General features: G+C 56.0%; 2 protein-coding genes across 2 annotated transcripts; both read right to left on the bottom strand.

Moving 5' to 3' along the window:
• Positions 1 to 519: 519 nt before the first annotated feature.
• Positions 520 to 1,171, bottom strand: GJD3 (gap junction protein delta 3). The gene is given in 2 exon segments (XM_042836571.1): positions 520 to 810; positions 812 to 1,171. Coding segments are annotated over 2 exon segments (651 nt in total).
• Positions 1,172 to 2,431: 1,260 nt separating this feature from the next.
• TOP2A (DNA topoisomerase II alpha) lies at positions 2,432 to 19,563 on the bottom strand. The gene is made up of 35 exons (XM_042836653.1): positions 19,528 to 19,563; positions 19,271 to 19,417; positions 19,107 to 19,197; positions 18,776 to 18,839; positions 18,170 to 18,315; positions 17,825 to 17,922; positions 17,317 to 17,529; positions 16,939 to 17,112; positions 16,732 to 16,833; positions 16,232 to 16,369; positions 15,931 to 16,069; positions 15,563 to 15,720; positions 15,049 to 15,174; positions 14,548 to 14,658; positions 14,349 to 14,454; positions 13,807 to 13,916; positions 12,985 to 13,077; positions 12,437 to 12,551; positions 12,023 to 12,144; positions 11,604 to 11,752; positions 10,807 to 11,038; positions 10,459 to 10,593; positions 10,154 to 10,354; positions 9,427 to 9,622; positions 8,100 to 8,191; positions 7,471 to 7,611; positions 7,297 to 7,380; positions 6,676 to 6,885; positions 6,040 to 6,145; positions 5,629 to 5,769; positions 5,124 to 5,271; positions 4,967 to 5,028; positions 4,548 to 4,673; positions 3,786 to 3,997; positions 2,432 to 3,626 (listed from the first exon to the last, which is right to left on the bottom strand). Exons 1-35 carry the CDS (start codon positions 19,558 to 19,560, stop codon positions 3,486 to 3,488), a joined length of 4,662 nt encoding a protein of 1,553 aa, XP_042692587.1. The 5' UTR covers positions 19,561 to 19,563; the 3' UTR covers positions 2,432 to 3,485.
• Positions 19,564 to 27,447: the final 7,884 nt, after the last annotated feature.

Below are 27,447 nucleotides of genomic sequence, written 5' to 3'. Positions count from 1 at the left end.
TAGTGGTTTTAGAGGCGGGGGGGGGCGGGCGGGCCCCTATCCTGGGCCCCCCCCCAGGTGGGGCGGGGGCTGCGGGGCCCGGCGCGGCCGCACGGGGAGGACGTGGGGACGGGAGGGGGAATGGCTCCAGAATAAAGTTTATTTATTCTATGCTCGGCTCGTTCTTGCTGTGGGGCACCGGGGGGGGGGCTAAAGGGGTACATGCTGAGCCCCACTGCGGGGTCCCGTTGCCCCCATGCATCCAACAAAGCAGGGATGGGCAGAGTGCAGTGGGGTGCGGTGCCTGCAGAGCCCCTGCGCCCTCGTGACACGTGTGGTCAGCACTGCTTTGTTTTCCTCCCTCTCCCAGTTTTCTTTCCAGCAGCTGCAGGGTGAGGCCCATCCGCTGCCCCACAACAGGAACCGGGTGGGGAGGGAGGGGGGCAGCAGGGCACGGCTGCTTCCTGACACCAATGCAGACCTGTGACCCCCCCCAGGCTGAGCGCAGCCACAACTCATCGCAGCGACGGCACACGCGTTTCACGCATCCAGGGCAGCTCGCACTGGGGGGCGCAGCTGCTGAGCCGCCCCCCCGGAGGTGGGGATCTTCTCGGGGGCCGTTCGGCTCTTGCGCAGGAGGTGGCCGAGCTCCGCCAGGCTGAGCAGCGCCGACGCCAACCCGACGGCGAAGTAGAAGCGGATGAAGCCGGTCCGCTCGGTGGGGCGGGACACGAAGCAGTGGACGCGGTGCGGGCCCGGCCGGCGGCGGCAGACGAAGAGCGGCGGCACTCGGGAGCCGTAGAGCAGCGGCTGCCCCAGCAGGAACGACAACCTCGGCCGCGCTGCGGAGCGCGACGCTGCCCGCGTAGAAGCGCCGCCCCGCTGGGAGCCCCGCTTTGGCCGTTTGGTGCACGGCGAAGATGAGGAAGAGCGCCGAGAGAGCGAGCACGAGGAAAAGCAGGAAGCGGTAATGCGAGAGCGGAAAGGCGGCGTCGTAACACATCGGTTTGCAGCCCGGCTGCCGCGTGTTGCACGCGAGCTCATCCTGCTCGTCCTCGAAGACGTCGCTGCCCACCGTGGCGAGCACCAGCACGCGGAAGAGCAGCGTCACCAGCAGCCAGCAGCGGCCCCCCATGGGCGAGTGCTCCTGCACCTCGTCCAGCAGCGAGCTCAAGAAGCCCCACTCGCCCATCGCTGCGGGAGGGGGCGGCGCTGGGGACGCTGTGCCCGGGGGTCCCGAAGGCACCGAACGTCCCCGCGCTCCGAGGAGCCGAAAGCCGCCCCTGCAAAAATTCACCCCGACGAACGGCCCCGAGAGGTCCGGCTCCGGCACGGCAGCGACGGCTGAGCGGTCCCGCCGGTCCCGCCCCCCCCAATCCCGGTACCTGCGGAGGGAGCTCCGGTCCGACGCCGTCCGCTCTCCGCCCCGGGATGGCGGCCCCGCTGCCGCCCGGAGCCCTTTTAGAGGCAGCGGCCGAGGGGTGCCGGGGGGGGCGGGCGGAGCGCATCGCGGGTGGGGCGGAGAGGCAGCCTTACAGCCCCGGACGGGGCGGGGAACCGAGCGAGGCCAGGGGGTCCCCGCGCTGCACGGCGGCGCTCCGTGGGCGCAGCGCTCGGCGGACGTCGGGATGAGCGGAGCGGCCCCGCACCGTGTGCCGTGCCCCAAACCCGCACCGCGGGAGCCGCAACAGCGCTGCCGTCGGCGGCTGTGAGCCGCTCTCCAGAGCCCGGCGGTGGAAAACGCTGCGTTCCAGCGCGGCACCTCGGCGGCACCGACAGCGCCGGGATGCGGGGCAGGACGGGGTGCTTCCGCAGCGCCCGCGTGCGGCATCGGGCAGCGCGGCCGGCGGTGCCACATGTGTGCGCTGCGCCCATCGCCTTCGGGATCCCCGCCGTCCGTCCGGGAACCGCGGCACACGGCGCTGAGGGCGGGCGGCTCCTCCCCGCCGCCCGTTTTTCGCTCGAAGGCCTCAGCACGGCTGCGGGCGGAGGCTTTGCGACGCCCGGGTGAGGGGTTGGGGAAGAGCAGCTTCCCCCGGTGCGCTGCGGGACGGGGAGGTCCGGCTGCGGGGCTCCCAGCGGCGCCGGGCAGCGGCTGAGGCAGAAGCCCCGCGGGGAGCAGAGGCGATGCGCGGCGCTGCGGGAGGCTGCGCTGCTGCAGGCGAGGTGGAGGAGCCCCAGCGGAGCGGAGCCGGGCTGCGGGGCTGCCGCTGTATCTCCCGTCCCATCGTCGGGCACAGAGCCGCACGCAGCTCCACGTCCAACCCAGCGCCCAGCGCCCAGCGCGCAGAGCAGCTCAGCTGCAGCTCAATGAAGGAGCTGGGAATTGGGACGCATTTGCCGTAGAGTTGTGACACAGCTTTAGAATACTGCTGAGGAGGGAGGGAGAAGGCAGGGCTCTGGTGAAGGGTGAGGGGACAGAAGGGGAGAACTCCTTTTTGTTGAACAAAGCTCGAGTAGAAAAACTTTTATTATGTCAATATTTAAAAGGACAGTTTAGTGACAAGAACGACAGAAAAACACAAAATATTTACAGACAGTTAAGAAATATCACTCAGCCCCTCAGAGAAGCAAAGCACAAGTGGCCATACTCCAGTAAAGCACTGCTGAGGGGAAGAGGAAGGCAACCCTGCCCTGCTTTTGCTGAGGAACACAAAACAGGAGCTGTGCTGGGGTGCCACAGCTCCCAGCAGAGGGGAAGGAAGAGCTGCCCTCAGGTCCAGACTGGCACGAGAAGCTCCACGCTGCTGAGAGCTGCTCTGCACCGCTTTCCCTGCGCCGAGTGTGGACAGAAGCCCAGCATGGGGACCTGCTGCTTTGCAACCAGCGCGCTGCAATAACCAGCCTGCATCCCTTCAGGACGGCACAAAGAGCCTGAGGGAGGAACGCCTGCCTGCCCAGCAGTGCTGGGCTCCCTGCACAGCAGCCCTGAGCCCAGGCTGAGCTCTGGGCTTCTTGGCAGCTGGTCAGGAGATAAAAGTGCACCGCAGCACAGCGTGGAGACGAGCCTGCACAGACCTCCGTTACCAAAGCTGGATTGAAAAAGCCAAAGGCTAAAAGTCAGCATGGCAGAAACGGAGCTACTGGGGCACACGGCAAGTCTCTGGTTGTGGAGTTAAAAGCTAAAATATTTTATTATTTTAAAGGTATCTAAAAAGGGGAACATCTATATAACTTATAGGACTTAAGATACACAAATGTGTCTTGCTATTAAAATGACTGTAACGAGTCAGAAGATTTACCAGGGCCTCCAGCCGGCTGACGGGGAGAAGGGAAACACGTCAGCACTGGCTGGGAGAAAGGGCAGCAGGTGCTCCTGTTCATAAACAACTCTGAATTATCCTAAACCTAGAAAAATATTCTGTATTCACTTGCATCCAACACTTTTGAAGTTAAATTAACAAAGATTCCTACTCTGAGATGCGGGTTCCTTGGCTGCAGGAGCTCTGTCACGAGCTCTGCTCACTGCCAGTCCGTGGCCCAACGCTTTAAAAGGTGATAAAAACTCAGAACACGTCCTCCTCGTCAGAGGACTCCAGGTACTGGACGGGCTTCTTGAGGCGCCCAGGCCGACTGCGGGGCGCCGCTGCCACAGAGCCGCCTGCACTCAGATCTGCGCCGCGGTCATCGACGTCCTGCCTGGGTTTCTGGACAGAAGGAAGCGGAGCATTGAATCAGCTGAGCTCAGCGCAGGGCCCTTCTCACCCAGCTCCCCATCTGGGTCACGGGGATGAGATGAGCTCTGCTCCCAGCCCGCTCTCCCAGCAGAGCAGCACAACGCGCCCCGGTGCCCCCTCAGCACCAACCTTTCCTGCGACGGATCTGGAAGGCTTTGAGCCGAAATCCGAGTCCGAATCAGAAGAACTCGACAGCCTCTTGGCGGCCTTCCGCCCCCTGGGGGCACCGGGCTTCTTGGCTGCGGCTTTGGGAGGTGGGAGCTCCTCCCTCAGTGCTGCCCTTGGGGGCTTTGGTGCCGCCTTCTTCTTGGTGAGCATATCCACGATGGACGGCTGGTTATCTGAAACACAGCGCCGTGTTCGAGCCCTTATTCTGCTGCCTCTCATCTCCTGCTCTCACTCCCAGCACAGGTGCTGCCCGCCAGCTCGGCGCTCAGCTCCCCTCACCTGGAAGCACGGCTCTCCCCAAACTGAGCAGCAGTTTGTTGAGGCTGTGATCAACGAGGCTCCTCTGCCCGGAGCACCGAGTGCCCCGCGTTAAAACGCACCCAGAGCCACTCACAGAGCATTGCCAGAGGAGTTCTGAAGGCTCAAAGCCGTGTAACCAATTTTACAGCTTCAGTGCTTTTGCTCAGGCAAGGAACGTCTTTCCCACCTCACTCTGAGCAGCTGTTGAGGTTTCTCACCCGTATTTTGACGTTTTCTAACAGCACATCTCCAAACTAAGTTGAAATGAGCAAAGCGCTTCTGAATGGCAACGCCTGAACACAGATCTCTGAATTAAACTCCTCCAAACTCCTGACTGAAGCACTGCCTGTTTCCCACAGAAGTAACTGCTACCCCAGAATTACCTTCAGTGACTGCAGAGCTCAGAGCCCAGCTTTGCCTTACCCTTGGCAGCGCTGCCCTTCTTAGCTGCTGCAGGCTTCTTTGGCACGGCCTGAGTGCGAGGCACGGGGACAGGAGGAGCTGCAGGATCCTGACTCACGCTTCCAGGAGCGACATCTTGGGCTCGAACTGAACAGAGAAAGGAGGAAGCAGGTCTGAAGCAGCTAACTGATCTACGCTGGCTGTAAACACCAGAGCAGAAGGAAATGCTTTATGACAGCTATCAAAAAGCAGAATAATCGCAAAGAGAAGCTGGAAGCAGGCAGAATCCTGGGCGGCAACACCAGCTCGCACTCCAGCATCAGTTTCTTTGCGTGGTGCGACTCTGATATCTGCCCTTGCTGGCATTACACAGAGATCAGCAGCCAGCAAACTGCACTGGGGGAGGGAAATGAGAAAGGTTTGGAAGGAGCTGGACTCACCAGGGACAGCATCTGGCAGCGGCTTCTCCTTGGGAGCTTTAGCTTTTTTCTCTGTGGTTTCCCTACAACACAAAAGCCGTTATTCCTGTCACTATTACTACATCATGTTAGCAGTGAGCACAGCCCACCTCCAGTGCCTGGACGAAGAAATACTCACTTTGGGGCAGCTTTGGGCTTGGGAGGCTTCTTTTTCCAGTCTGTGTCTGAGTCACTGTCGCTTCCGCCGTCCCCCTGATACTCGGACTCCTCATCTGAGCTGTTAAGATCTGCATCCGAGTCTGAATTGACCATGGGTTTGATTTTGGCTGATGAAATAACACAGATATCATTTTACACACTTGGTATTAAGCAGCTCCACTTCCTTTCCAGTATTTGAGATGTAGTTATTAATTTAAAAAGACTCAAAACCAAGCAGACACTGAGGATGACAGTGAGGAGACTGCAGGCTGCTGGTGTTTTCTGGGCTCACTCGGCAAGAACACATTTGATTTGCTAAGGAAGCTGCCCGATATAAAACAATAATTTCTTCTCTGCTTTCCCTTGAAAGACCGCTGTGCAAATCTACTCCCAGGTCAGAAACATTGGATTGCTCCATAAAGGAAGGTAAATGAGCCTTTAGAGCTGCTTCCTGGGACCCCTCCGCACAGCCCTGCGCCGCTCACCTGCCGCCTGGCGCAGCACTCGCTCTCGTTTGGAAGGCGCCTCAAAGTCACCCGACTCCGAGTCAGAGCCTGAGTCCGACCAGGGGTTGCGCTTCATTTTCTTCACAGGTTTGAAGGGCAGAGTGCTCTGCTTCTGGGGGCCTGGAAAACACGGGGAAGGGCTGAGCCCCGACCTCCACGTGTCGTCGAGTCGCTGGAGCTCAGCTCAGAAATACAGCACTGCACTCAGAGGCTCCAACGGCCCAGAGGAGCAGTGACCGCGCCACCAGCGTGGCCAGGATCTCTTCACATCTCGGCTCCCTCGCCCGTTTTTCCAAACACACCAACCCTGGGTGCCACTCAGCCTTTGGGAAGAGGCAGATAAGCAGCCGCCCCCCCCTCGCTTCCCGGGGTGGAGTTGCACACGTTTACCTTGCTCGGCTTTGCGCTTCTGTGCTAATCGCTGCTTAAGGCTTGAGGGCTCTTTATCCCCAGATGAGTTTCCTTCTTGTTTCTCATCGGATTCATTTTTCTCACTCTGAAGATAAAAGCAGATACTGTCAAGGAGGTGGGAAGTTAACTCACAACTGGAAGAGGCACAGAAAGAAGTTTGTTCGTACATCCAGGAGTTGGCAATATAAAAAGTCTGAGTTTGTGAAACAGACCGTCTGAAATTGGTTGCTGCCGAGGAAATCAGGCAAGTGTTCCCCAGGTCAGGGGACTGACAGTGCAAACCCAACACAACAAAAACAGGAGCCTTGTGCCCACACCTGACGTGCTTTGGGGCTGCCTCTGTGTGCTGGCAGCACGGCCTCAGGGCCTGCTGAGGATGCAGGACTCAAACAGGGTGGCTTAAATCAACAGCAGGAATGTAACTGGAAAAGCTGTGAGATGGAATCTAAAGCTGCAGGACAGGAGCAGCACCTGATGACAGCTGTAGGGGTATTTCTGTTTTCTAGGCTGCAGAAAGCTGAACAGCACCAAGTTCAGCTAACAAGAAGGTGCTTCTACAGGACTGTGCTGGAGAGGATGGAACAGAAGTGTTTGGAGCATCTGTGCACCTCTCACCTTGATCTTCCTTTTAGTTCTCTTCTCTGCCTCCGCCTTCATTTCTGCAGTGATCTGAGGAACAACCCTGATGCCATGAGGTGAAGGCATCACTTCTGTCAGCTGGGCCTTTGTCACCTTCTGCTTTCCTCCTTGTTTCCCTCCTTTTGCCTTTAAAGGTTTGCCAGTTATCCCTGCCATTTCATCCTGCATTTGCTTGGCTTCCACTGCCTGCAGAATTGAACATGAAGTGACACAGCCATGAGAATAAGAACCAACGTCCTGCTGGAAACCCCCCCCCATCACAGCCTGTGCAGGAAAACCCTCTAAACTCGCTGACAGAATTCCTATCATCAGTTTAAACAAAGCTTCCCTCTCTGCTATTTTTCCTGCTTTCCCCTCAGCTTAGAACTCCTCTTCATTGATCACCGACTTCCTTCCCACAGCCTCCTTGGTGGTTTGACTGCCTGCCCCACAGCAGGTATTCCTACTCTGCCCTAGGAAGGCAAAGAAAGCTTTCATTCCCCTACTGGAGTGAGCTTAATGTGAGACATACAAATTTCCACTTGTAGTTTCCTGTTAGAGCAAAGAATTCAATTAATCACTGGATAAGGGAGTCATCTCACAGAACCACTGACATACATCAAGTTCTTCAACAAAGGCAGCAAGATCTTCCTTCCACAGGTCAGAGGAGCTCTTGCACTTCAAGTCTTCCAGCTCCTTTTCCTAAAGCGAATCACAGGTGAGAACCATGAGTGAGCCAACATAGCTTAACCCAGAAAATGTAATGCTTTTATAAGAAAATAAGGAGCATACTTTGTTATCTCTCTGCTTGCAGAGCTCATCTTTCTTCTCCTTGGTCAGGTACCAGAGGGGCATGTTGAGAAGATAGTTGAAATCCGGCCCAGTCGCTGCAGCTGATTCTTTGTCACTCTCATCTCCTTCTTCTTCCTCCTCCTGAATGAGAATTCAATCATGGTCTGCAAACACAGCCACTTACAACCATAGGGCTGCCACGTGCTCACAGTGCTGGATCTGTACAGCACAGCTCAGAAATGGACAGAGAAGGAACTATGGCCCGAAAGGAGGAGTCCAACTGCAAAGAATTCTTCAAAGCTCTTCTGCTCTGCCCTGTTTGGCCTCTGTCTCGAGAGACCAAGTTCTCCTCAGGCTGCTTAACAACTCTCATCTTCCTCGCTGCCCTTTCACTACAGCTGTGTCACAATGGCAGAGCAGAGCCCTTAAAAAGCCCTGGGAAGGGAAGCAGTAGGATTTGCCACTGCTGGATGGGTGTCACCACTCTGCTCAGTGCCTCTGAACGACAGAATAAAGGTTTTTTGTCTCGCTTTCCCCATCAGACACCCGAGCTCTTGAGTTCTCCAAATGGCAAAGCAACTTGTGCTTCTTCCTATGAACTGGCAGTGAATTGATGGCTCAAGTATTACCTTGTTTTGCAGTTCCTTCCAGGCCTTCACCGGATCCGATTCGTATCCTCTTTGGATAAGAACTTGAATCAGTTCCTTCTTGGGCTTGTTTTCTGTGAACAGACATTTCAGAGTTGCCATCAGTGCCACGACAGCCCTGCTAGGAAAGGCAGGTGATCTTTACGTTTTGACTCCAGCGGTTAAAACAGCTCAGCATCCTCCATGGCTCTAAACAGCCTTTCCTAATTGGAGCTGGGACACGGGGCAGATCTTAAAATAACACCCAAAAATTGCTATTTTGGAGGTGATTTGTGAGCTCAGCATTTCTCCCACGCCTGTCAGGAACACCTGCTGGAGCACTTTAAACATTTGCTCCTTCATTTCCATACATGCATTTCCCCTGCCCTAAATAGAATCTGAATTTGGTGGGAGGAGAAGGAGCTGTGATGGTATCAGAATGGCTTGATGATAACAGGCAGGTGGGGGAAAAAGCCCTGATGTGACTTCAAGGCTTCAGTACAGCAGGAGCCTCATCAGGCATCACTTGGGAGATTTATTCTATAAATGTCCCAACCAATGGAAATGCTGCAGCTGCATTTTTGTTCTTCCTAATGCCGCAGCAGCAATCATCCACGAGGCACAAATACAAATGAAAGCAGCTCTGTCAGCCTCGGAGCTGCTTCCTGCAGCAAGCCAAGGAAACACATTTCAAGGGGATTCTCTCCCTTCTCGAGTCAAACAGACACAGGCTGCAGGATCTCCAGGCGCCCTGCAGGCACCAACCACAGAGCATCTCATGACCCTTCGCCCAGCTGTGCTCCGCATCCATGCAAGTGAAATACAGGCCGCCCTGCAGGCTGAGCCGAGCTGGCTGTGAAGTGCAAGTGCTGCAAACAAAGATCTGCTTCTTTTTCCAGCTCATGATGCTCAGATGCTGTGAGCTCGGCTGTCTGCTAACTTTGAAACTCAGCTTCACTGCAAACACGACTCAGATATTTTGCAGTCTCACAAAGATGACGCAGAAAAGAAACAGGCTCCTAAGAATTCGCTGGAACAGAAAACCCAAACCAACTGGAAACCCTTTCCAGCCCCCCCCAGTACTTTTTTCCTACATTTATACTTCTAAAGTAGTGCCCAACGCATGTAGGAAAGCTGTAAGAGCACTCTGCTGTAATTTACACGTGCATAACTCTATAGAGGAAGGGCATCCTATGAAGCATTTTCCTCTGACGTTACGAGAACAGAAAGATGGGCTCTGGTGTTTTGTGAAAAGCCAGAGTGGGGCTGAGGGCAGAGCCCAAGAGCTCCCAGTTCTCCCAGTTTCAAAGGCCCAAGAGCAGCACGTTACCAATCACAATTTTGCCATCTATTTTCTCCAGGATGAATCGAGCCTGGCTGCTCAGCTTCGCAGACTCCGCTCCCAGCATCCCAAGGAGCCACTCCTTCCTCAACCCGTAGTAACGCAGCCTGAGCTCAAAGAACTCCTTCAGGATGTCCTGGGGAGACTCGTACTTCTTGAGAAAGCCCACGTGGTCAAAGAGAACCTGGAGGGAAGAGCAGGAACTGATTAACAAAACCACTGGAAGTCAGACGTGACACAGCTGAGATCCTACAGCTGATTTATCAACCAACCCATTTTAATCCCTAGTGTTGGTTCAGAAATTATTTCTGCTCGCAAGCGCAGCAGCAGAGACAATTTTAGAACTTCTGAGTACTTAAAAACGTAGCAGAGCAACTGTTCCTTGAATCTCAAAGCTACTTGGTGGATCCATTTCTTGCAAACATCACACACTGCCAGGACATTCAGAGGTGTGGCCTTGGCACAGCAAAGGATGCTGTGAGACTTCGGATCACTTTGACACCTGCAGGCAAACCCACCCCACGTGGGACCCACTGCCAGGTCAGTCTCTTTAGCTTTTAAAGGTGAATTTAGAAAGCTGATTAAACCCAGTGCTATCAGGAAACCCCAAGTCACCAGGTTGCTGAGAAGGAATATTTTCATGAGAAGCAGGAGCTGCAACTGGACACATCACTGAGGTAAACCAAAACTCTCTTCAGCAAAAGCCATTACGTACCATAGAGTTGCATGTTAGGTTTGTTTGGAGTTTGAAGACCTTATGCAACCCCACTGCTTCAGCTTCAGCTAGCTTCTCCTCACTCATCTTCACTACAAACTTCACTGTGGTGTCAGTGTGGTATTCCTTATAGTCTGTGATCAGTGGGGGGGTCTTCTCAGTCCCGTTTAGCATTGGCTCCAGGACTTGCTCTTTGTAGGTCTGAGAAAAGAATCCAAGTCAGACCCACTGGTCCAAGGAGATGAAAAGCCAATAAACACTAATAATCACTTCTTACTTTACAGGGCAAACTCAGCGTTTGTTACCTGTGTCCACGTTCTGACAGGCAGCTCAGTGATTTCAATGGTCGTGGAATCAAGGATAGACACTTCACCACTTATCACATACTGGTTAGGTCCCAGCTCATCTATTGTGCCTTTGAAATTCTTGTAGCTGGGAAGCTAAGCAGAAAAGAATCATAGAATCACAAGCTTGGAAACAAACTCTAAGATCATCCAGTCCAACCCTCTCCTCAACACCACTGCCACCACAAGCACTAAACCACATCACGCAGGGAAACACTGGATTGCAAGCACTCAAAAAAGCATCATACAGTTCAATAGCTGCTGAATAAACCACCAAAGCAGTCATGGTGCCTTCAATCCATCACCTACCATCGGCAGCGGCTCGTTCCCATCCAGCAGACGACGGATGTTGTTCACAGTCTCCCTGATGTCAAAGTTGGGGATCTTACAGGACCAGCCGGTGCCAATCCCTTCTGCCCCGTTTATCAGCACCATGGGGATGATGGGCATGTACCACTCCGGCTCCACGCGCTGGTTGTCATCGTAGAGGAACCTGAGGACGTTGTCATCCACCGCTGGGAACAGCAGCCGTGCCAGCGGGCTACAAGAGAACAGAGAACGCGGGCCCAAAGCCTCGTTACACAGCAATGCCTGCAATGTAAGAAGAACCCCCAAAGTCACATCAAACAAATAAATCACGGTGTGTTTCTTTCCATATGAACCAGCCCGGGTCTTTGTGAGGAAACCAGGCTTCTGGAGCAACACTCAAACGAGAGCTGCATCTTGAGCAGTCTCTCATCAGACCCTGCTTGTCTGTGCAACCCCTATAGTTTGTACTTTGATAAAGGAGACACCACACTGCGCTTCAGGATACCAGAACACAACTCTCTCAATTCAAGGTCATTTTTTATCCTACCCAAAAGTCTCCTCACGCTGGTTTTGCTCTCATTTCTGCTATTCCATGCTATTCCTATCAGATATGTAGGACAGCAGATCAATTTTACACATCTGGATGTAGAACCCAAGTCCCACAAATCGTGGCTGATCTTTTCTGCAGTTCTAGAGGCTTTAAGGGAAAACATTACTTTTCATTTTAAATGCCGTCACATCGAGTCTTGTAGCAATGCTGCAAATACTCAAGGCTGTAAGAACCCTGCAGTGCCAACCTCAGCATGGTGAAGATGTATCGAGGGCTCGCAGAGTCCTTCCCACCGTGCAGCCTTGTGCCAAACTGGCCGATGGGCTGCAGCAGGTTGAGGTTGTTACTGCCCACAAAGTTCTGAGCGAGGTTTATGATCGTCATCATCAGCGATGCCTGCAGGACAGAGAAAAAGGTGTAATTCTTCACTGAAAGGACAGCATTAAAGGTAAAGTTTACACTAAGAACAGAACCGATAGGGAAGATAAACTCGGTTCATAAAAGGTGTCCTCCCAAATCCATCACAAATAAAGCAGGTTTTTCTCGTTCCGCTTCCTCACACAACGCGGCCCATCGGGCGGTGAGACGGCAGAGCGGCCGATCTCGTGAAACTGAAATCTCTCTGCTCTTTTTCAAGGCATCCACACAGTGAGAGCAGGCTCCTACCTCGCCATGGTGGTACGAGGACATCTCAGCTACAGAGCCAGCCAGCTGAGCCACCTTCACCTCCCGTTTGTCGTTTCTTTTGAAGCACGTGAACAGAACTTTCCTCTGGCCTGGCTTCAAACCTGCACAGCAAAAGGCGACCTTGTGTTTCCAACACGCAATGTGTTTCACTTGCTTCTGCTCTCTAGACTCACAGCAACTTAGAGACCTAAAGATTCTGCACCACCAGAGTTAAGCACAGAGCAGGAAAGACATTGAAGCCAAAGGTTAAAAGCACTTGGAAGGTAGAAGTTGGAGTTCAGAACACCGACCCTGAAAAGTCACCAAATTCCCCTCATGCAGGACACAGCAGGCCGTTCCCTGGGTACGTTTTGGAAAAGCCCTGCGTGGAATCACTGCCCTGAAATAACTTACCATCAACCAGAGATGGGATGGATCTTTCATTGTCTGAGTTTGAGAACAGGACCAGCTCCTTGTTGATGAAGTCGTTGTACGTCAGGTAATTCGTGTCCTTCCCATACAGATAGTCCTAAGGAAAACAAACGCAAGAGCTCTTTAATTTTAACAAGGCTCGACCTGTTTCTTGGCTCACACTTGGCTGGTTTCACTCAAATGGAGGCTGCTGGTAAGACTGCAGGTAAACACAGTTAAGTGATGACATTCTCAGCATGGAAAAACAAAACGATGCTTCCCATGAAGCGCATTCCCCCAGTTGTGCTCAAGTTGTCATTTCCCTTTTGAATAAAGTAATTTGAAAGGGTTAGAAAGGAAAAGAAGGATTGGCTCACTGGCACTGAGGTTATATGAATACAATGCAAAAAGGAGAAGCAGATCTGCAAAATCCCAAACCGTTACAGATCCTGTAGCCCAGCGACTGCACTGCTTACAGCCCTGGCTTGCCAGAATCAACTGAGAACAGGGAGACAGGGAACCAAGTTCCTTCATGCACAAAAACCTTTTACCTCTGGCAGGCCTTGCAGCTTCCGCTGCCTTCGATCCTCCATGAAGTTGGTCAGCCATTCCTTTCGCTCTTCTACCTTCTTCTTACTAAAGGCCTGTGGTGCAAAATGAGAAATGGCTCAGTTGTGGGACGCTCTGTGCCCTCCTGGAACACCAAGAAAAGGAAAGCACACAGAGGAGTCTCAGCAGGAGAAGAACACGGGCAGCAGGCTGACTTAGCAGCCTAAGTGCAGTAACAGATCCTTGGGGCTGAACACGTTGGATTTCCACCAGTCTGTAAGAGACACAGCAGCCAGGTTTAACTGCATGAAATTTTAACAGAGTAACAGAAAACTGAAGTAGGTTTCCTTGTTAATTAATACTTCAGAGGATAAAAAAAAGCTCAGTTTTTGGTACTGTCTAATGGGTGAGAACAGATGAGAGCCAGTGTCTCCTTAGGGTGGTGGAGTTCACAGGAGTGGGGACTGTTGTGAATCCTCTGGTGAACCATTTCAGGAGAAAAAACATCTGGAGGGGTTTGGCTCAGAGGAAACTGCAGCAGAACACACAGCATGATGTGGCAGGAATATTTACTATTGTGTCTGAAATGTCAATTGGTTTGTAGTGGTTAGTTTGTTCTGAGCTATATTTAAAAGCCATCGTTGAAAGGGTGCTCTTGGCCTGAGCTCCGGGGACAGATTTGCTTCTACTGGTTAAACTGAGGCTGTAGCCTTGGTAACAAAGAGACCATCTCAAGCCCAAAGGCCTCTGAGAGCATTTTTAGAGAAAATAAGCAGCAAAATACCAAAGGTAGTAAATCAGCAATTAATTCAAGTGTGAGTTACCAGGGTGATGGCAGCATCATCTTCAGGACCAGAGTACTTGAAGCCAATTCGATGCCTAGCCATATCTGCAAAGTATTCCTTAGCCTCCTTCGATGTGCTGGTACCCAAACCTGCAGAAGCAATGCTAGTCAGTCCTAATTTCTTGCTTAAATTAAGTTGCACTTCCAAGGAAGGCATTACTGTATCTAATCTCTGCAATAAATCACATCAATGTACAGCATAAAGGTGCTTTGATTTAATGGGATGTAAGGAATCACAACAGGAGGTGTAGGAATCAAAGACAACGCAGCAATTGCACTTTTAGGTTGTTGTCTGCGACTTCTGTAGATGTGTGAAACCAATCCCTACAAACTGGAAGAGATTCCTCACCATCCAGCTGTTGTTCTGCACCTGGCAGCTTGCATCAGCACCCAGCAGCCCACAGCAGTTCAGGAGGGAAGTGAATTTCGGAGGCCACCTACCCCAAACCTTTCTGCAGAAGCTGGACTAATTCAATAAGGAACATTCTTATTTGCCTTCACCACATCAGGTTCTCTACAAACCTTTGTAGTACTTGATTTTCCACGAGTTGTAGTTCTGTGTACTGTTTTTCCATTCCTCAAACTCAGGGATGCTATAGAACGCAATTTCTTCTTTGTTTTTGGAGGCCTGTAATGAATGAAGGTGTTAATTGTGAAATGGGAGGCAGACGTGGGCCAACAGGCTCCTGTCCCTTCACCTTTGTACCTCCTCAGCCCTTACCTTAATGATGGGGGTAATAAATTCCTCCAAGAAGTTGTGTCTCAGAAGAGAAGGCCAGTTGTGATGGATGAAGTTAATCAGCAAACCTTTGATATGAGATCCATCTTGATCCTGTTTTGTGGTTTTATTTTGGAGAAAAGTACAAATTTAACCAGGGCCCTGATGGCAGTGCCAGCTGTTAGCTTAGTACAGATACACAAATTAAAACCATTAACTTTCAGCTCCAAAGAAGGGGCCATGCTTTGAGCTCTGAAAGTTAACAGAAAGAAGAGGCACATTTGAGGTGAACGAATGCATGAAGGACTTTGCATCAGCAGACTGCAGAAACAGTAGGTGGAACTTGGTAACGTCAGCCCCCTCTATCCCTCCTGTCTGAAAACACTGAGATACAGAAGGCTAGAGATGAGTGCAGAAAGTTCAGCATGGCAGCAGCAGGATTCTCCTTTCCTCTGTATCCCAGCACTTTTTCTTCTCCCAGCTCTGAATTTCAGTCAGCCTAACCTGATCTGTCATGATCATGATCTTCCCATAGCGAAGACTCTTTAAAGACTCTCGATCTTCATAATTCTTCTTATACTGTAAACCCACAATCTTGATGATGTTGTTGATTTCAGCATTTTCCATTATCTGGAAAAGATCACAAGGAATACAAACTTTTCTATCAGACTCAAAGCAACAAAAACATCCATCAGGTGTAAACATCCAACTGTGCTCTGCCTTTCCAGAGTCTCATCTGTTCAGAGCATTGCATTAATTCTCATCCAGTGTCTGATCTTTACATTTTTCGAGGTCATTTCAAACATCTCCTAACCCAGAGCACAAATGCTCTCCCTGCAGGCAAAGCACTGCACAAGGTTTGCTCAGCATTCCTGCTCGCTCAGAAAGGCAAGCTGGAGGTGAGAGCAGCCCGCTGCCTTCATGAGTTACAGCATCAAGAGCCCTGGGACTCAGTTACAAACACTGCATGACAAAGCACACCACAGCTCCCAGCAATGGTCCAGGTCTTCCCACTAACCTGCTTATGAGAAGCTTCCCTGACGTTGAGCATTTTCCCACGGAGGGGAAACACTCCGTATTTGTCTCTACCAACCACTCCTAACCCAGAGACAGCCAGCGTTTTGGCTGAGTCTCCCTCGGTCAGGATGAGCGTACAATCTATTGAATTCTTGCTGCCTGAAAAACAAAGAACAGAAACCCAAGTCTTCAAATTAAGAAGTGAAGTCCAGGCTGGCACAGCACAAGTTGTGTGAGGTGACTCATAAACCAGACAGGTCTGCAGTGCAGAACGAGCACAAGCTGCTGTTTCCTTTACAAGACGGTCGTTTCATTTGTGCAGTGAGCAAACCTTCCCTGCTTCTGCACAAACTGATGTGAAAAACTCACCAGCATCATTGGCATCATCCAGTTTAGGAACGCCCTTAATCTTGGTGTGCTTCACAGCTGAACACTTCTTATTCAGCTGGGTCTGAGCTTTAAATTTTACCCAGTTTAGGATACTTTCAACAATGCCACAGCCAACTGCCTGCAATGCCCAAACAAAATTACAGGACAAAATCAACCGTGGGAAAAGCTTTAAGTTACTTTTTTCCTTTAATTCGTGCCTTTGTAAGCAGTGTATTTGCCATGCTAAGCATAGGCTGCAGCTTTACAGACACGTTGATTACCCACATGCAGCAATACTTACACCCTTGATAAATTTCTCACTCAGTTTACACGTTGAGCCAAAGCTCTTAGCCTGCAGAGTCATGTTCTCTTTAGTCTGAGAGTCGAAGGTTGGGTTTTCAATCAAGGAATTCACAAAGATCCACATGTGGTTCTTCACCTGCAGGTAAACAAGAGGAGCATTGCAAACTGCAGGCTCCACTCCCAGTAACAGCAGTGCCTTCTTTCTGAGGCTGTCAGGATCACACAGCGAGGAGAACAAGTTCCATGATTGCTGGTTGTTTCTGGAACTTTCCTAGATGTCTTTTGGCACAATTTAGGATGGCTGATAAGAGCCACGTGCCTTGGGATGTCAAGACACCAGCAGCCCTCCTACTAAACAAGAACCTAACAGCTGCTGAGCCGCAGTGCTTCCTTACTGGCTCAGAGCACTCTGCTTCACCTGGGCAGAGAGAACACAGTTTGTTGGCTTAACGTGGAATACATGCAAGGCTTCTTTCATTGGAAATTCTGACACCGTACCTGAAACGGTTTCACTCCAACTCCGTTTTTGTTCTTCTTTTTCACAACATCAATGAGTTTCGTCACAATCTGGTCAGCTACGTAATCGACGTGCCTGCCACCCTGCGGGAGAACGGACCAAAGAGCTCAAGGTGACTCCAGGGGAACAAAACAGGGCCAGAAATGAAGAGTGTGAAGTGAACATGACCACAGGAGCGAGAGAATTACCTTTGTGGTGGCAATGCTGTTGACAAAGCTTACTTGCTGGAAGCCTTTTTCACTTAAAGTCAAGCACACTTCCCACCTGGAATTCACTTCCTCATGAATGACCTTAAGTGCATTTCCAGTCTCATCCACTTTGTCCTTCAGATAGAGGTCCACGTAACTGCGGAAGCCTTTCACCTACAGATGAGAGCAGACCACTCATATGGGAGTAACAGCTCCTATAAATACTTCATGCACATCCTCCTGAAAAGCTGGTAGGGAAAATTGCTTGGCAAGCTTTCACTTCATCATGTGCAACGGCATAAATGGCTTCAACAAAATCTCACTGGTTAAATGCCACGAGAAACACAGATGTTCTGTCCTGTTTAAATGCTCACTTACGGGCAGCCTCTTCCCATTCAGGAAAACTTTGACATCCTTTGTGGATCCAGCAATATCATAGGCCCTTCGGGACATCAGAGCCACGATGTCCTTGTCGAGAGTCGTCATTTTGAATTTGGACAGATCAGGTTGGAAAGTGACACACGTGTAATCTTCTCCATCAAAATGCTTCAGCTTCATCTCACCGGCCTTCCCCATGTTGTCTGTCCAGGTCTGAGGAGAGTTTTTGTGAGTTGAGTGCAACAAACACAAGAAACCAGTGCAGTTCCTAACAGCAACAAGCTGACTTGGAGTTTTAAATACTCGAAGGAAAAAAGCACTGGTTAAAAACTAGATTCTGATTTTGTCTGCTCATCTCATCATTTGTCTGAATCGCAGTTGTTGGCACAGTAGCTGTTGACCAGGTTTATTCTTGTCACACCAATGACACCCAGATTTATATAGGAAAAACTCAAGTCTAATTTGCAAATCTCAGGTACAACCTCCCTGAAATGAGCAGCATTCCTACCTGCTTGAACAACTTCTTGTATTCACGACACGCCGTCTCCACAGTAAATTTGGTGCTGAATATGTTGCACAGTTTGGCTCCATAACCATTTCGCCCACCTGGATTTAGGAAGAAAACATGTTTGTTGTTACCTTTGCTCAAAACCACCGGAGAGAACTCCAGACTAACGAGAGCTCATTCACTTCAGCACCAAGTCTGACTAACAATGAGCACTGTCCCACAAACCCTGCAGCCACTATAAAACCATATGTAATTAACACCAGTTATTACACCAGATACTTGAGCTCCTTGAGCACACCAGTCAGGCTGCCCAGGTTTATTTGCACGTACTGCAGTTTTCCCTACCTGTGACTTTCTTTTCATCATCATCGTAGTTGCTGGATGTCAGCAGCTGACCAAAGATGAGTGCTGGCACATAGACCTTCTCCACTTTGTGTTCAACCACTGGAATGCCTTTCCCATTGTTCCACACACTGATGGTGTTATTCTCTCTGGAGGAGAGGGAAAGCGTGTTTGTAAGGCTGCAGATGACTGAGCTCTGGAACAAACACAGAGGATCTCCAGGGAAAGGCCACCATTTCATCAAGAACAGATTTCTGTTCAGCAAGTGCGGCAACAGCCAGCAGAGGGAGGGCAAGTCTACAAAAAGCCCTCATTTCAGACTTGCAGAGAGCGCCAATAAAATGGACCACCACAAAGCATGTGTTCAGTGGTGGAACAAAAAAACATGGAAACATGAAGTCACCACAGTCGCAAACAACCACAAAGCGGCGTCTCAGCAGTCTGTGCTCTGCGACAGATCGAGAAAGCACCCAGGGAAAGAAGCATTTGCAGCCCACGAACAGGAATAGGGCTGGGCACAGAGCTCTGCAGCACCCACACTGATGTAGGAGAGCCGTGAGGGAAGGAGCCAGCTGAGCGGGGAAGGCACTGCACAGAACCAGCACTCACGGATCGATCGTAACTTTGATGCAGGACATGCTTTTATCCCTCTGCTTGTTGTCCGCAGCATTGACTGGAAGGGAAAGATGGTTTTTAATCAGAGCCTGTTCGCAAGCAAGACAAAAGACATAAACCATAGCAAAAGTTTGAGTCACATGGGGTTTTCCAGTGGGACAAATGCAAAAACCCATTGCAGGACTGCCAAATATCTCCTTGCAAGGCAGATGTTTGGCCGGGTACAAGGAAGGACGCCACAAAATCGCGTTAAAAGGAAAACCGCGGGGTTGAACGGGCTCTGTAACAGCCGTGCTGCGCGGGGCTCCGCGCGGGCAGCGCTCACCCAGGATCTCGTCGAAGATCTTGTACAGGCCGGGCACGAAGGTCACGTCCCTGCAGTTGAGGCCCAGCTCCTCGTCGAACACCCACATTTGCTGAAAAGGAGGAGGATGCGACACAATTCACACCGGGCACCGCCGGCCGCGCCCGGCCCGGCCCCGCACCCACCTGCGTGACGGTCTCCACGGATCCGATGTAGGTGTCGGGCCGCAGCAGGATGTGCTCCAGCTGCGACTTCTTCTGGTAGATGCGCTCCACGGAGAGCCGCTTCTGGGCGCCATCGGCCGCGGGCAGGCGGGGGTTGTCCTGCAGGGGCTGCGGGGAGAGAGCGGAGCTGAGCGGGGTCGGGGAGCGACGGGGTGCCCGGGGAGCGCGGGCAGCGAGGGCGGGCAGGGGAGGGCGGGGGTCGGCGGCCCCACACGCACTCGGAGCGGCACCGGGGAGTCCAGGAGCTCCATGGCGGCGGGGCGCTGAGCGGAGCGATGGCGGCCGGTAACGGCGCTGCGCGTTTCAAACCTCCGCCGGGCCCGCCGAAACGCTCCGCCAATCCCCGCGCGCCGCCCCCTGAAAGCCGCCAATCGCTGAAGGGCGACGGGGACGTAGAGCCCGCCCCTGCCGCGAGGAGCTCCGCTCTTTCAAAAGCAGCCAATCAGGAGGGGCGACTGCTTGATGGGCAGAGCGGAAGACAAATAGAGGAACGAGAAGGGAGGACCCTGCGCGGCTGGATCCGTGGACATGCTCAGGCGTTGTTCGGAGGACGGTGCGGGGGCCCGTAGGGTTGGGGCTGGACGGGCTGGACGGGCTTGGATGAGCTTGGATGGGGACGACGGGCTCCACTGGGCAGCGCTGGGACTCGCTGGCCGGCATGTGCTGCCCCAAAGGGGCGCTGAGCCGCTCTGCCCCGCAGCCGCCCTCACAGGGGGAGCGCTCACGACGGCCCCCTGCACAGCGCTGCCTTGTCAGCCCGTGGCCCCGGCGCCGCTGCCTTTGCCGCACGCATCGCGCTGCCTGCAATGCCGCTTCCCGGGCCGCTGTCGGAGCGGAGCTGCGCTGTGACCCCGCGGTGCTCCCCCACCCGCAGCCCCATCGCGATATCCGCAGCCTCGCAGCAGCATCCCAGCCCCGCGCTGTCCCCGTATCCCGGCCTTGTGACGTTCATCCCTCCGTGCAGCTGGCGGCATCCAAACGAGGTCCCTTCCTTAAAGGTTCCCTTCCAACAACGGAAGCCCAACATTGGCCCGAACACCCAACTTTTTCTCATCTTTTATTCTGAGGGAGATGTGAACACGGGCGGTGCTGGAGGTGCGGGGCTGGCTGTGCACGGGGACGGCACGGACGTCCTCCCGGTGCTCCCTGCCCTCCCCGGGGCTCGGGGCCGTCACCACATGTGGCGATACGGGAAGGCGACCTCCACGCACAACACGACCAGCGCCTCGGAGCAGTTGTGCCGCCGCCCGGCCAGCAGCCTGCCCTGACCCAGCGGGGCCGCCAGGCCGTCCCCGGGGCCGGAGCTCCGCCAGCCCTGGCAATCCCGGCGCTGAGCGTGGCCGCCCCGCAGCGTGGATCCGTGCCATGCCAGCCTGCGGGGCCTGCGAACGGCAACGGGATGATGGGGATCGCCGGGGAGCCCTCCCTGTCCTCCCGCCCTTTGCACCTTCGCGTGATGCCGTGGATGTGCGGGGCCAGGACTCACCAGAGGGCATCCGTCAGCACGTTGCGCCCATTGAAGGTGTAGATGGGGCCCCGCGGGGCGGCTCCAGCCTGGCTCTGCAGGAGGGAGCTCCAGGAGCGAGCCAGCAGCTGGCCCTGGGGACGTGGGGGGGGCACTGAGCTGGGGATGGAGGCAAGTGCCCCCCAGAGCCCCTTGTCCTCATTACAATATCTCTGGGTGGAAGGAAAACACGCGGAAAGCCCGTGCTTCCTGCGGGACACCCTGAGCCCTCGGGGATAGGGCCGCCTGCCTTCAGGTTGACGATGGGGAGGGTCCTGTCCGTCCTCTTGACGATGGAGGCCAGGTCCTGGCTGGGAGCCGACAGGAACGCACGGAAAGTGCCGTAGAGCCGGGCCTCTTGTGACTGCCGGTAGCACTGCAGGTCGGCGCCGCGGATGCCACTCATGTCCCCGGAGAGAGGCACGTTCAGGGCCACCAGACGGAGCTACAGGGACAGCGGGTGGCAGCGCATGGGGGGCCGGGGCTGCCAGGGTATGTGCCATCATCCCGCACCCCATGGGGCACTGCAGCTCCCTGAGTCGGGCATCGAGGTCTATACAGACCCACGGACACGGGGGGGGGGGGGGGGTGTCCCTGGGCTCTGTGGGATTGGAAGGGGCCAGGAAATGGGGCAATGCTTACAGAGGGCATCCTGGGGGCAACGGTGGTTGGCAGGGTGCTGGGCAGCCCAGCTCCATCCTCCTTCAGGACCTGCAATAGTGGGGACACCTGGGGACAGCAGTCTCGGTGCCCAGGGTGCATCCCCCTCCTCATCCCACTGCTACCCAGGGTCTCCTGGTGCCACCTCCATCCCTCTGCTCACCAGTGCATCTGCCCGGGCCCCTGAGGGTGGCTCTGTGTTGGGACCTCGTGTCTGCGCCTGCTTTGCCTCCTGCACAGAGATAGAAGGGCAGTCCCAGCGGTGCACCCCCCCACGGGGGTCTGTCCCTTTGCCTCACCTGGTACTGCGGCGTGGAGGCGGAGGGGTCATCACCCACAAAGAGCGACTCCGAGTCCTCCAGCTGCAGAAGAGCAGTTAGGGGGGGCCAGCCACATTGTGTGTCCTCCCCCCCGCATCCCAGCACGGTACCAGCAGCCTGCTCCAGCCCCGGGGGGTGCGCAGGAAGGCGTTGCTCCCCTCCTGCACGTAGACAAGGCTGCCCTCGGGGATAGAGCTGCCAGACCTCAGCATCAGCTCCTTAGACCTGAATACCCACGTCTGGCGCTGGGAAGGACATGGAGGGGGGTCAGGGTTCAGCTGACCCCCCCTGCCCTTGGGAAGCTGCCTACACATTGAGGGTCACCCACGGGCACAGCCCCCCACGCACCCGGAAGTCGGCACTGGGCTCCAGCGGCTCTGGGCGGGGAACATCAGCATCTGGAGAAGCTGAGGGTTTGGGTTAAAGGCAGGACTGGGGTTGGGTTGGGGTTGGGTTTAGGGGTAGGGTTGAGGTCACAGGGCACCCCAACACTATGGGGACACCAGGACAACACCACAGCCCTGGTGCAAGGGCATGATTGCAAAAGGTTGCTTCCAAGCAGACAGGAGTTCACCCAAATCCCCAGAGAGCCCCTTACCCACTGCCCAGGCTGCACTGCCTGCCGCCTGTGAATGCAAACGGGGCCGTTACTGCTGCTGGGACACAGGTGCACCGTGGTGACATGCAGGGAGGGGACAGCGAGCTTACCGGCTGCTTGCAGGGCTGCTGTCCGCGCATGGGGTGCAGCCGCTGTGAGCAGAAACAGGAGGATGCACGGGGAGAAGCTCGCACTGCACGCTCACACACGTGTGCACTGCGGCACAGAGCTGTGCGCTGCCTGTGCAGGGCCTTACGTTGAAGTAGAGGAGTCCTGGTGCTCCGGGGGGGCCTGGGGGACCGGGCGGACCGGGGGGACCTCGGGGACCCTGCAAGAAGAGCAGTGTGGAGATTTAGGGTGGTTTGGTGCTGCTCCTGGGGCGGGCGGCTCTACGTCACACTGGGTGCAATCTCTCACGTGGGGAATGATTGCTCCGTAGATATCCGGCTCCTCCTTGCTGTGCTGCAAAGGGAACGCGAGCAGATGGAGGCTGAGCTCCTCTTGCCACCCCCCACCCCCCCCACCACCCCCACCCCAGGACTCACTGGTTGGTACCAGGCGCTGGGCTGGCTGCCATGGCTGGGGAATGGGAGGTGGCCTGGTTTGCAGCCGGGCTCCCCATAGCAGCACCCCTGGGGGGCACAGTGAGGCAGGGTAAGGGCGGGGAGAAGGGGCACATGTCGGGTGTGCAGTGTGCGTGTGCTGCAGAGGATGGTGCAACTCACCCACCCCCATAACCGCACCAGCTACCCCCCGTGCAACACCCCATACAAACCCGCTCTCCTGGATCACCCTTTTCACCCTGGAAGAAAGCAGAGCGGTCCCATAAGCGCCCTGATGCCGGTGATCCCAGCCCTATGAGCACCCCAAACCCAGTGTCTGCTGCCCTGCTCACCTTGGGACCAGGTGGCCCAGCTGCTCCGTGGTGCCCAGTGGCTCCATGGTGCCCAGCATGGCGTGGTTCACACTGGGATGAGGGGATGTGCAGGTTGAGCGCTGGGCACTGCGACCACCCTGAGCACCCCCAGCCCTGTGCTCACCCTGTAGTCCCCCGGTGGCCCCGGTGGTCCCATAGGACCGGGCATCCCTGGGGCTCCCATCTCCCCGGTGCGGCCAGGGCTCCCTGGCATGCCTGGCAGTCCTTGCTCACCCTTCTCACCCTGCCGGGATGCAGCACGTGGGGCCATGAGTGTGGGGCCCATGTCGCCCCAGGGCTCCGCAGCAGCAGAGCATGGAGCTGGGTGCATCCCGGTGCCCCAGCCCACCCGCTGGGGTCTGTGGGTGGAAAGGCTGGAACCCCCTCTGAGATCCTTCTTTACCTTTGATCCTGGGAATCCTGGCTCCCCTCGGAGCCCTGGTTTGCCAGGGAATGACGCAGGTCCCGGGGGGCCAGGGGGCCCTTCGTGCCCAGGTGCCCCAGGGGGTCCCTGTGTGCCTGGGAGTCCCGGTGCCCCCGGGGGGCCATCGGGCCCAGCCAGGCCTGGGGATCCTGGAGCTCCTTCACTCCCTGGGAACCCAGGCGGTCCCACGGCCCCTGGTGGGCCAGGGGGGCCAGGCTGCCCCTCCCGCCCAGGGAGCCCTGGAGTGCCTTCATGACCTGGGTAGCCTGGGGGGCCGGGGGGGCCAGGCAGCCCTGGGGCACCGGGTGGTCCTGGCTTCCCGGTGGGGCTGGCTGCTCCTAGCTGTTAGGTGGAGGGAGAGAGGAGAGAGTGGCATTGGTGAATGGCAGCATCATGTTCCGTGGGCCCCCGACCCACCTCTGCAGCTCTGCGTCCCTGCCCTGCCCGTCCCTACAGGTCCAGCTGAGGATGGACCCCACAGCAGCTCCAGCACTGCCCATCCATCCCAGCATCATCCCCCGTCCCTCCATCACCCACCCGTGTCACCCAGCCCAGATGCCCCCTCTCCACCTCTCACCTCTCTCTCTGATTCCTTGGAGACCGCTGCAGGTGCAGGTGGACTCCTGGCTCCCCCAGCACCCGGTGGTCCCGGTGGCCCTGGAGGTCCTGGTGGTCCGGGGGGGCCCCGAGGTCCCTGGTGACCCGGTGGCCCTGGGCTGCCTGTCCTCCCTTTCTCCCCAGACAGCCCTGGCTGGCCCCGCTCCCCGGGGAAACCGCGGTCGCCTTTCTCTCCCTGTTGGGATGAAGACAGAGCCTGGCTCCTGCCCCGGCACTGGGACTGTCCCTGCAATGCATACTCCAAAGCAAGAATCCAAATCCAGAGCAGAAAAAGGTGAAAAGAGCCCTGGGGTCTCTCCCCACAGATCCCCAAAGCCTCTGCCCCCTGCAGGACGCCTCTCCTACCTTGGGGCCGGGAGGGCCGGGGCGCGCAGGGCAGATGCAGTTGGAGCCGTTGTGCATCTGGGGGGGAGCGAGCTGTGAGCTGTGGGGATGGGGGATGGGGGGCACCGGCACCAACCCCCCCTCACCTGCAGAGTCACATCCAGCCCGGGGGCCATGGGCACACGCTGGGGCAGCCCCTTCGGTGTGGTCTGTGCAGGAGAGAGGAGCACCGAGAGTGAGACCCCTGCATCCCCGCCCCGTGCCCGGCTGCTCCACAGCTCCCCCACAGTCGTCGTCCCCCCCCCCCGCCCCTGCACCTTGATCTGCAGGAACTCCTCTTCCTCTGCGCTGCCCTCAAAGATCTGCGGGGTGGCCGTGGGGTGGTTGTGCTAGAGCAGAAGGGCAGAGCTCAGCATGCAGCCAGTGGGGTTCAGGGGGTGCTGTGCACTGCGGGCTGTGCAGGGGCACCAGGGTCTCCTCTCCAAGGGGCAGAGAGGGGAAAGCATTTCCAAGGATGGAGCCCGCTGTGGGATGCACTGCTGTGGAGGTGCAGTGCTGGGTGCTGATAAGGGAAGGATGCAGAGCAGGCCTGGCGTGGCTGGGGGGTCAGGGTGAGGATGGGGGCCTTGGGGCGCAGCTCCTGTCAAGGATGGGCACCTGGGCTCGCGTGCGCAGCAGGGCACGGCCCTGGCCCTTGGTCCTGGCAGAGGGCTCCCGTCTCCTCGAGTCCGTTCCCAACGGGGGTTTGCTCAGCGGCAGCTTCTTCGTGGGCTCCGCGTCAGCAGCGTCTGCAGGATGGAGACGTGGGCAGCAAGGTGCTCCCTGCTCCCAGTGCATGGGAGTGTCCCCTCCTCACCGGATCCGGGAGCGTGGGGTGCGCACCTACCTTCCTCCCCACTCAGGGTGGGCAGCGTGGGGGTTGCAGGGCTGGTGCTGGGCTCTGGAGTGGTGTCTTCAGAGCCCAGTGGGTAGAACCACTGGGCCGTGCCGTGGGGCAGAAGCCCGGCCAGCACTGAGAGGATGCAGAGCGCACGGAGGAGGCGTGGGGTACCCAGCCTCATGCTGCAGCCCCGGGGTGCCGAGGACAGGGGGGTCTGGCTCATCCCGCTCGTCTGTGCCGTCTGCTCCTGATGCCCTGGCACAGCCCCTGCTGTTATCACAGTGGCCCCCGACACGCCCCCTCCCCCCCCAGCACCCCCGCCCTGCGGGCTGCATCCAGCATGGAGCTGAATGCTCACTGTGAGGGTGCGGGGCAGGGAGGGCGCATGGGAGCTGTGGGAAGGGAGCCAGGTCAGGGAGAGGGGTCTGGAGGAGGAGATGCTGCCTGGAAATGGGAGTTAAACCATGAGGGAGTGCGGGAAGGCGCTGGCTGGGAGCAGGGCACTGGCACGGCAAGGAGCAGCGTCCCACCAGGGATGCATGCAGCCCATGTCCCCCTGCTCCATCAGAGCCCGCCTGCTCTGGAAGAGCTGCCATCAGCTGGGGGGCTGCAGCGCTCTCTGAGGCATCTTCTGCCCCTGCAACACTGCGTTGCTGGAACCCACAGCCCCTCTGAGGTGCTGTGATGGCTTTGGAGCTGTTGGGTGTCACAGGAGGACAAAGACCCAGAGCTGGGAGCCCAAAGAATCTCAGAGCGGGGACTCGAGATCAAATGTCTTGGGGTGCTGGCTGCATGGCAGTGGGGTGCACCTGCCTTCTTCATGGGGCAGGACGGTGCTGGAATTGGGGACCTGGAGGCCCCGTGCCTGGCAGAGATGAGGAACAGCCCCTGGGGCTGCAGAGCTCACACATCCCCGCTCCCCGTGCTCCCTCTCCCTCCAGCCCTGCAGACACAACAGCCTCCCCGGCGGGCGCGTGGTGCTGCCAAGGTCTGATAAGGAGCTGCGGCTGCCGCGGGGCCGGGCACCTGTTTGGGTTTGGCCCCGGCTCGGACGCTGTGTCAAGGCTGGCGCCTCTGCCCCGAGTCACGGCCACTGTGTGCCCCAGGGCTGTGCCAGGCAGGGCAGGGGCTGGGGGCTGGGGGGCCCCCGCTCTGCTAGGAGGGGAAGAGGGGTCTGGGAGCATGGGGGGCAGCAGCCCTGCCTGCATTTCTCCCCCAGCTGGTGCTGCCCCGCTCGTGTGGGGATGGAAGGTGATCTGGGAGCGGCCAGAGTGGCACAGCTGGCACTGCAGTGTGAGCGCGGGGTGGGAGGTGAGTGCAGGGGGCTGCGGTGGGCTCAGCCCCTTCTGAGCACAGCCGGGCTGCAGGCATGGAGCGGAGGTGGTTTTTGTTGATGCTCTGCACCTCCCTCCTGCTGTCTGTATGCAGAGGGCAAATGAAACAAATGGCGCTGATGTTTGGTGCCTCTGAGCTGATGGCACACTGTCACAGCTCCCACTGCTCCTCAGAGTCTGTGGGGGGTGAATGGGGCCCCATGAGACGTGCTCGTGCCTGGCTTGCTGTGCTCAGCCCATGTGCTGGAGCTGGAGCTGGGTTGGGTGTCAGGAAAAGGTTCTGCATCTTCCAGGTTGTGTGGGGAACATGGCTGCCTGAGCTCACAGTGTTGGGACACCACTCGCAGACACGGGTCTGGTTTGGGTGCTGCTGTGTGGAGCCAGGGTTGGACTCAGTGGTCCCTGTGGGTCCCTCCCAGCTCGGGATGGTCTGTGGTTCTGTGGTTCTGTGTTCTGTGGTTCTGTGGTTCTGTGTTCTGTGGTTCCCTGCCCCCGGGCTGAAGGCTGCAGCCCCGCACGCTGTGGCTCCCTGTGCTTCCCGCACTGCACTGCAGCCCTTC

Source organism: Centrocercus urophasianus, unplaced genomic scaffold, assembly GCF_019232065.1.
Source record: "Centrocercus urophasianus isolate 14NV4802_14NV808 unplaced genomic scaffold, USGS_Curo_1.0 seq_62, whole genome shotgun sequence".
Lineage (NCBI taxonomy): Eukaryota > Metazoa > Chordata > Aves > Galliformes > Phasianidae > Centrocercus > Centrocercus urophasianus.
The sequence above is the reverse complement of the archived record's forward strand: the minus strand, read 5'-3'. Positions and strand labels throughout refer to the sequence as shown.

Bases quoted from the DNA above. Each gene is read 5' to 3' on its own strand.
- TOP2A (XM_042836653.1), bottom strand. From the start codon at position 19,560: ATGGAGCTCCTGGACTCCCCGGTGCCGCTCCGA. The intron at 18,840-19,106 runs GTGAGCGCTGCC...TTTCCCTTCCAG, and splicing joins GATCTTCGACGAGATCCTGG to TCAATGCTGCGGACAACAAG. The intron at 14,455-14,547 runs GTAAGGGCTGAG...CATTCATTACAG, and splicing joins TTATTACCCCCATCATTAAG to GCCTCCAAAAACAAAGAAGA.